We start from the raw sequence: 8,087 nt of genomic DNA, 5'->3' as shown, positions 1-8,087 counted from the left end.
AGTAGCCACAAGTTTGCATAACTTTGCTTTTAAGGTAGAAGTAGGTCTTGCTTTGTGTATCTCTTTTCTCTCAAATGTTTCTTTGAGATTGCCAGTACGAATTGATGCAAACAGACCATGGTTTGGTACAATTAAGTTAAGTCTGAAAAAGTAGTTATCTCAGAAGGATAAGCAAACATGAGGAGTACTCCTACATCATAAGGAGTATTCCCAAACCTTGAAGAGCCTGTTCTTAGACTTGATACAAAGCCAAGGTACTTGGGAGGTAGAAACAAAAAATATTTTCTGCCTATAATACTAATAATTTTAAAAAATCAGGAACCTGCTTTTCCGTGATTTTTGTGTGCGCAATAAATAGCACTGTACCCCAGAATGACTTAGACAGGAATCTAAGAAGCCCACTTTATTACATAGCTAAGAATGTGAGAAAACTCTACAACTTGTACACTACAAAGGTATTTAAAGAAATGCTTTAACCTAATATTGGAGAATTTCACTTCAAAGTAGTATGCAAACAAATGTTGCTTGCCTTCCAAGGCACTGTAGGATAAACATAAAAGATGCAGATATTTAACAAAAACAATATAAATATTGTTAATCTAAGTGACAAAACAGCACATTTCCTTGCATTACAATCCTTAATTTAAAAAATGTTAGTTTTATTCTCAGTCATAACATGTAATACAATGACAATACAAAACATTCCTTTAGTGACACCTACTCAGAATATGTCCCCTATGTTATGCTAGTATAAGTACTCAAAACACCATGAAAATTCTGCTGCACTATGCAACAGAAGTTTGGCTGTCTTCATTTCTGATAAAACTGTTCCTCACAGACCTGATTCTGCAAAGTCTGAATATCATCCAGTTTGAAATGCTCCTTAGAAGACTAAGTACTCGCTGAATTACATAAATTTAACATTACAGTATTATTTTTTAAAATAAATTATCTTTCTCAAATATAAATAGTGTCAGATTCCTCAAAAATATTCCTCTTTTAAACCTTGTACCTGGAAAAGTTCCAATGCAACATGAATTTAAACATTGTCTTATAGCTAGGAAAAGAAAAAAAAACAACAAAAACCACCTTCACATGGCAAAGAACATAGAATTGTGCTAACCTGAGTTTTAAATGAACTAATACTGAACGTACAAAGGAAAAAGAAATATCTATTTATTGCTTAGCCTACCTTAAGAAAATGAAAATATGAAACCAATCCAGATCAAACAGATTTCACATGCAGTTCACTAAAAAATCAGCACTGATTCATAAAACTGGTTCTTTGGCTGACTGAATGTGATGTAGTAGTTGATTACAATAGACTGGTGTTCGATGTTTATGTATAATCACTTCAATTTCTCTCACAAGCAGTTCTGGATATAAAATGCTGCCTTCTTTTAAAGCATCTGTAAAACAAAATATGGTTTATAAAACATTAGCTGCTCTGTCTTTCTCTGTCCAGGTTCCCTCAAAGTAGTTGAAACCTAACCTGGAAGTTTTCTGTTAGTTGCTCAATCATGAAAAACTAATTCCCCTCTCATTTACTGAAGTCTGCATTTTGGTATCTATATGCTTGAACGCATAAACGGATACACCAATAAACTCCACAGAATTTATTAAGAGATAGGGTATGGTCACATCCTGCAGTGGTTAGCGTCTACGGTCCATATCCTGTCTACTGTCTATACAGGGTTCTGATACATCAGATATGCTCATATTCCGACTCTAGTGAATACTAGATAAAATATTCTGCATACAGGTGAAAGGTCTGAGCTCATACTCACTGAAACTAGTCCCTAGCAGTAAGAGTTTTCAAGTGTTACATGGAAGTAGCATTCTTTGTAAAGCATTGTCAAAAAAATATGAATGAAAGTCTTACCTAGGACTGCATTTTGAGTATCTTGATCTTGGTCATCCAGATGTATCAACAGTTCTTGATACAGAATCTCAATATTACTTTTCATTACAGATTTCATATCACTGTCTTTTACACAATTAAACCAATTAGCTAAGGTGCGAGCAGCTGCCAGTCGTACATCACGTGAAGCATCATCCAAACGCTTTAGAACTTCTGCAAAGGAACAAATATACAACCAGTCATCACTATTAACAGAGAAGTTATCCTTTTATTTTTATTTCAAAACATAAATTTATTTTGTAATCACTGAAATTGTTGTTGCATTTATATATGTGACATCTTTCTGTCTTTTGAACTTGTGGAATACATGTATATTCTTCCTAAAAGCATGCATAGGATTGTTATTGGATTGTTTTCTAAAAGTTAATTATGTTGTCAAAATATTAAAATACATTTATGAAATTATTTAGATTAGTTGGCTAACAAACTCTACCTACATACCAACATGATACCAATAAGCTTTAGAGAAAGTATCTCTATTTGACAACACAGCACTGTAGATTAGTAGTTTCTTCTTCTTTTTTTTTTTTTTTTAAACCTACCCCACACAACATGGAGAACGATGTGACTACCATTTATATAATGCATTACTGTTCTACTTTCCCTATAGTTAAAACATTATTTCACATAGTCTAAACTAGGAAGCAAGGCAGATGAAATACTGGTAAGCCTTGGAGACAATAACACTGACTAAAGTTCCATCTAGTGGTCTAATGTATAATAACATCGGGAATAATTCAGCTCAGTTCTGCTTAGCTGGTAGCAAGGGCATATAAAAATGATATTAGCATATCAGCAACAGAATATCTTAATAAAATGAAATGCTGCAGTTGAAAAGCTAGTACAGAAAGGGCCTGCAAGAAGCAAGTGCTGTTGGAGTCATACTTAATACCTACTCACGTGTGTTAACATCTTGATTCTTTAAAATGCATACCTGTACTTTATATACTTTATGCAGTCTCACTTGGCAATAACAAATCATGTCTTCATCTCTGCAGGATTAAAATGTTAAATTGCCTCTCATATACAAAACTGTTGCTGACCGTATGATTTTGCCCAATCTACTTTTTCCACTTTTTTTTCCCCACTTTTCCTTCATTTTATATAAATTACTATATAAAATTACTCTAGGGGATAAGTACCCAAATAGTTAAAACATCAGATAAAAGAATAGAATCATAGCACTAGAATATGTTTATGGGAGTAAAATAAACGTGTGAGAAACCAAGTCAACATGAAATCCACACCTGTTTGTACCACTTAAAGGCTTTTTTGCTCTTCACGTAGGACTAAAGCCATTTGACGTAACAGATTTGTCATTTCCTAGTCTGTGTTAGTACTTTCATTGCTACCAGCTGCAATTAAACTGCAGGTGAGGTGGACAACCTTTGGAGTGAATCCTAAAGCTACAGAGAGAATCTGCTTACCACTCCAGAACGAGGACTTTTTATCATTACAAACAAAGCTTCTATGACACCTCAGGAGAAAAAGTAAGTGTAATTTTTCAATATGGAGACGTGCCTCCATCATAAAACCCAAAAACTCTCACACTTACCTGGGTAAATCTTGGTAAGCTGGTCTTCATCAAACTGCCTCCCACAGACTTTTAAAAAAACACCAACAATACAGCAACCCATCAGTCGACTAATTTTAGAGTCTTCATCCATGGCAGCAATAATTTGGGGCATTAGCACATCTTTGACTTTCAACGTCTAGAATTAACAAGAAAAGCATATAAAAAACAACAGCTTTTCAGTCTCTCTGAAACAATATGCTTATTGGTTACATCAGTTATCATTAGATCTGACAGATATTGGATTGTACAATTTAAAAAGATAAAGTTAATTATAATTACACCTGAATCTCTTGACGTTAGCTTCATTTTTACCTCTAAAGAAGCTTGGGAAATGGAAAATCCACCAATAGAACAGCCATTTCATGAATACTCAGTATATATGCATGAGTTTTACATTATCTGTAAAAGCTTTAGTCTTGCTTGTCTTTTTATTAAAAAAAAAAAAAAAATCTTGACAAGACTTTCAGTAATTTGGAGATGAGGATTATGTGTATGTACCAGTAGATGGTGCTCTTATTCCAAAAGGAAGCTTTTAAATAAAGATTTTAATACAACATTTTTAGTCAGTTTCATTATTTGACTTTAATATGTACATTTCATATACATTAATGTAAAAGGGCATTTAGGTCCCCCACTGATTCAGCAAAACATTTAAACACAACAGTAGTCTCTGATGTTATTTTCGTATACGTGAAATCAACCAGTTACATGTGTTTAAGCATTCTGTTCAATTAAGGTCTGTTATAAAGGCAATAAAGATTATAAGCATTTAATAATACTTAAAGTCCATTTGTTTTTTAAAATGTCCTTATATTGAACATTTTTCCTTCCACATGCCATTTTTGCTAGCAAACAAGCTTCAAAAACCTCCTCAGATTCAATTAATCCTTGATCACTACAGCACCTTACATTTCTTTAAGCATATTCCTTGCCAGCTCTCTATTTTAGTTTCTATAGATACCCTTCAAGTTCCATCTCAACTCCTCCTGCCCTTTCCAGGAATCTTTTACATTTTTTTCCTAAATGGACCTGTGGGCTCCAAGGCAACCAGACACGTTGTCTTCACCACATTACACAAAAGCATGTACTGGCTAGCTCCAGTGCCGCTCCGCACGTACTGGCTAAGGGGCCAGTTATGTCAAGGGCCTGAGTATTTGGTGTGTCAGAACTGGCGTTATGCTAGAGCAGATCTACAAAATTTCATGATGGCAAGTTCTACAACATATAGCAGGTCTCAGGTCTTTTGTCAGGATATCACCCTCTCCTCACTTCTGATCATTTCAGTTATTAGCACTCAGTTGCAATTAATTTTATTATGAAAACTATACATCCACCTGAAAATCCTACTTAAAAAAGGGATTTTTTTTTCATTTGTTTTCCTTGCATTTATTTTGCTTTCCTGCCTAAGATTTCAAAGTACGCTTGATGAGAAAGAGAATTTACCTCTTCTGGTGAAAGTGTTTCACAGTGAATTAGAGCCCAAAGGCATGATACAGCTGTAGTGCGGATGGCAGCTGCTGTTCTTCCAGCATGCCACTGCAGATTAGGAGCCAGAATGTCTTTTATCACAATCTCAAGGTAGCTAGGGAACAGCCTGGAGCCAAAAATAAGAAAGCAAAACAAAGGTTCATGAGAAATTGGTAGAGAGACTGACAGGATGTAAAAGAGAATTTTCTGTCATAGAAACATAGGCAAAAAAGGGGGGGAAAAAGACAAAAAAAACCCACAAAACTTATAAGCTAACACGATTATAATGTATGTGATAAGCCTTTCATAACTTAATTTTTCCAAGGCAGTATTTAAACAAATACCTAACATTCATGGAAAGGGGAGCCTAGACTTTCTTCCACTTCAGACGATGCCCATGACTCACTGTGTTATCTTGGTAAACTACTTACCTTCTCTCTGTCTCATTTTCTCCGTCTGTGAAGTGGAGATAATGCTCCATGTGAATGCTGTGAGGATTCATTAATACTTGTAAGGCCCTTTGAGACTGTCCAATGAAAGGTATTCACAATGTGAAAAGTATGAAAGCTATTGATGAGACCACATCTACTGATATTGCAGGGAGTCTACCCAGAATACTTCAGCTTTCCCTTGGCTCAGAAACTTGTCTCCCTCAAGGATGTGAGGTCTGTAGGATTTTTAAACGGTGCCAGTCCCAATAGCAATTTGCTTTCATTACAAACGTACAAATCTGTGATATTTTTGCTGATGTGTTTTCCTGATCCTCTATTGAATGTGTTGTTACAATACTAAAAGCTGTTGCAAGAATCAAAAATTGCAAGAGGCAACATTCCCTCATACCCATTTAACTTAATCTCAAGCAATTTTAAATTAAGAGAGAAAGATATAAATCTTACAGACAAGTTTAAAAAGACTTTTCTGCATCAAGGAAGCCATGTCTGCCTGGCCCGTCAGTAAATAATTAAGGCTCTGGTTATTCACTTTGCCTCTGTGCCTTAAAGAGCAGCTGGCAGTGTGCAAAACAGATTGACTATTAACAGGCTAAATCTACCTTGACTCACATCCCACTCTATTCAGACTTCCAGCAGACCTGGACTGCAGCCACCTGAGTGCAAAACAGCACATCACCACCCGGGTGCTTGACAGAAAGGGAAGAAGCTGTTGCTGATTTTCTAAGAGTCCTACAATGCCAGGATGAGTAAGTGGTTCCCACAGAGAGGTGCCAAGCCACAGGAGGAACGTAACAGGCAGATGTCGACAACAAACAATTATTGTTAAGTACCTTTTAACTTCTTTTTTAAAAAACACAAACAAAATTAACAACACAATATCATCCACCAATGGTAAAACTTTCCACAATAATATTATATCAATGTAATCACAAATGTAATTGTGTTTACTTCTTTCCTTTAACTATTCTTTACCCATTGCAGTTAGACCGTGTCACTAACGTATGATTAGCTAGCCCGCCAGACTTCTGTTATCTACTGCACATACACAAAACTGACAACCTCTTATCTTCTACATGAAGAAAATATGTATGCCTGGCTGCTGCTTAGTCACCTGGCTAAAGAAAGGAGCAGTCTCAGAAAGTTCGTTCTTGCTTCTTGTCCAGCAGATGGCACTTATGATTCAGTAATAACAAGAAATCTGAAGTCCCATTAGACACATCTGAATTTGTCAAAAACCTTTAGATTTACTATTTTAAACACATTCCTAAGAGTGAATAATTTTCCATTCAAAAAAGTTGCCAGAAAAAATGTAACTAATGATCACCATCATTCCAAAGCAGCTCCAAAGCAGTTCTGGGCTATCTGATCAGTAGCTGTTTCTGTTCTTAATAAAACCCTCTATTAAACTGTAAAGAAAAACAATCTGTCAAAACATAGAGGTAAATTCCATCAGCATTATGTTAACCAGAATGCTATGCTATTTGTGAGAAGTCTTGTTCTACTGCTTTGAAATAGAATCAGTAAAGCAATACTTGGCAGTTATCTGACACAATAACGTCAGACTTAAACAAAATTAGATGACCATACAACTGTGTTTAGAAGAATAACTGAAACCTTTCCTATCTAAACTGTTAAAATGTTTTAAAGAGCTGAACAAATTACTACCAGCAATGAATGTGATTGTGTAACCAAAACTTACTACTACTTCACTGCCCTATCTCTCATTACCATTAAGATGTATTTTTTGCTCTTGCTAATGCATTTAAATTCTCCCTCTTTCCATTTTCAAATCTTACTGTTGTAAATCTATGTAACTTAATTTTAAACGTGAGCTATTTCCATGAAAGAACATATTTGTGCTATTTGTATTCAGTTAGTTGAGACTTTATTTTCAACTGGATAAGAAACAACTAAGATGTAATCTATGCATATAACATAATAGTTCTTATGCAGATATAGAAGGCAAATAGAAGGCAAGCTTTAGAATTAAATTAAAATTGCAAACCCCATTTTATGGACTTATAAAATTAAAATGGAATGAAATTTTAATTTGTTGTTGTTGTTGTTTGTTGTTTTTTTTTTTTTTTTCTTGGTTGGCTCCTTCTCTGCTTTCACAGCACTGCTGCACTTGGCTTTATGCATTTGTGGTTTGGCTGTTGTTTTTTTCCCAAACTTAATATCCTAAATCTAGGTAATTTGAAACAAAATTGTATTTGCTTTTACAAAACAAAAACTCCAAAAATGTTTTGTAAACATCTTCTTAAATGCAAAATCTTTATATGTCGCTTCCTCCAGTAAAGCATTTGATTTTACAGGGGTAAGTAAGATCAAAACTTCAAAGTGCCATTTCACTCCCTCTACTGCTTTTCAGTTTCTGAAGATAAATGTACTGGTAAAATTCATTGCTTTGCTCCTGTTCTCAGAGGACAGAGAGACTCATTATGAGCCATGCTGGGCCATCCTTAGCCAGGAGTCATTCTTGGTACAAACAGGTCTATTAACCTTACTGGATGTATCTAATCTTGACAAAAGGTCATTCACTCACGCTGCCTGGAGCTAAGCAACTTCCATCATGGCTATCTGTGGACAGGCAGTGTGATGTGTAGCTCTATTTGCTGAGTACACTACTTTGAAACATATTCTTCTATTTTTTTTCAATGGTAATTGCCCT

The 8,087-nt window shown here is 35.1% G+C and overlaps 1 protein-coding gene across 1 annotated transcript in view; it reads right to left on the bottom strand.

Annotated features, from left to right (window-relative positions):
• Positions 1–373: 373 nt before the first annotated feature.
• Positions 374–8,087, bottom strand: part of DNAAF5 (dynein axonemal assembly factor 5) — a gene marked incomplete at its 5' end in the record, with an annotated part of 28,661 nt that continues 20,947 nt past the window's right edge. Inside the window, 4 exons of the mRNA XM_084295751.1 lie at positions 374–1,409; positions 1,883–2,074; positions 3,477–3,633; positions 4,941–5,091. Of these exons, the coding sequence (XP_084151877.1) occupies positions 1,270–1,409; positions 1,883–2,074; positions 3,477–3,633; positions 4,941–5,091 (640 nt within the window). The 3' untranslated portion in view covers positions 374–1,269. The remainder of the gene's footprint in view (positions 1,410–1,882; positions 2,075–3,476; positions 3,634–4,940; positions 5,092–8,087) is intronic.

Source organism: Netta rufina (assembly GCF_964035555.1).
Source record: "Netta rufina genome assembly, chromosome: 15".
In the NCBI taxonomy this organism is placed as follows: domain Eukaryota; kingdom Metazoa; phylum Chordata; class Aves; order Anseriformes; family Anatidae; genus Netta; species Netta rufina.
This window is presented reverse-complemented; position numbering and strand designations above follow the sequence as displayed.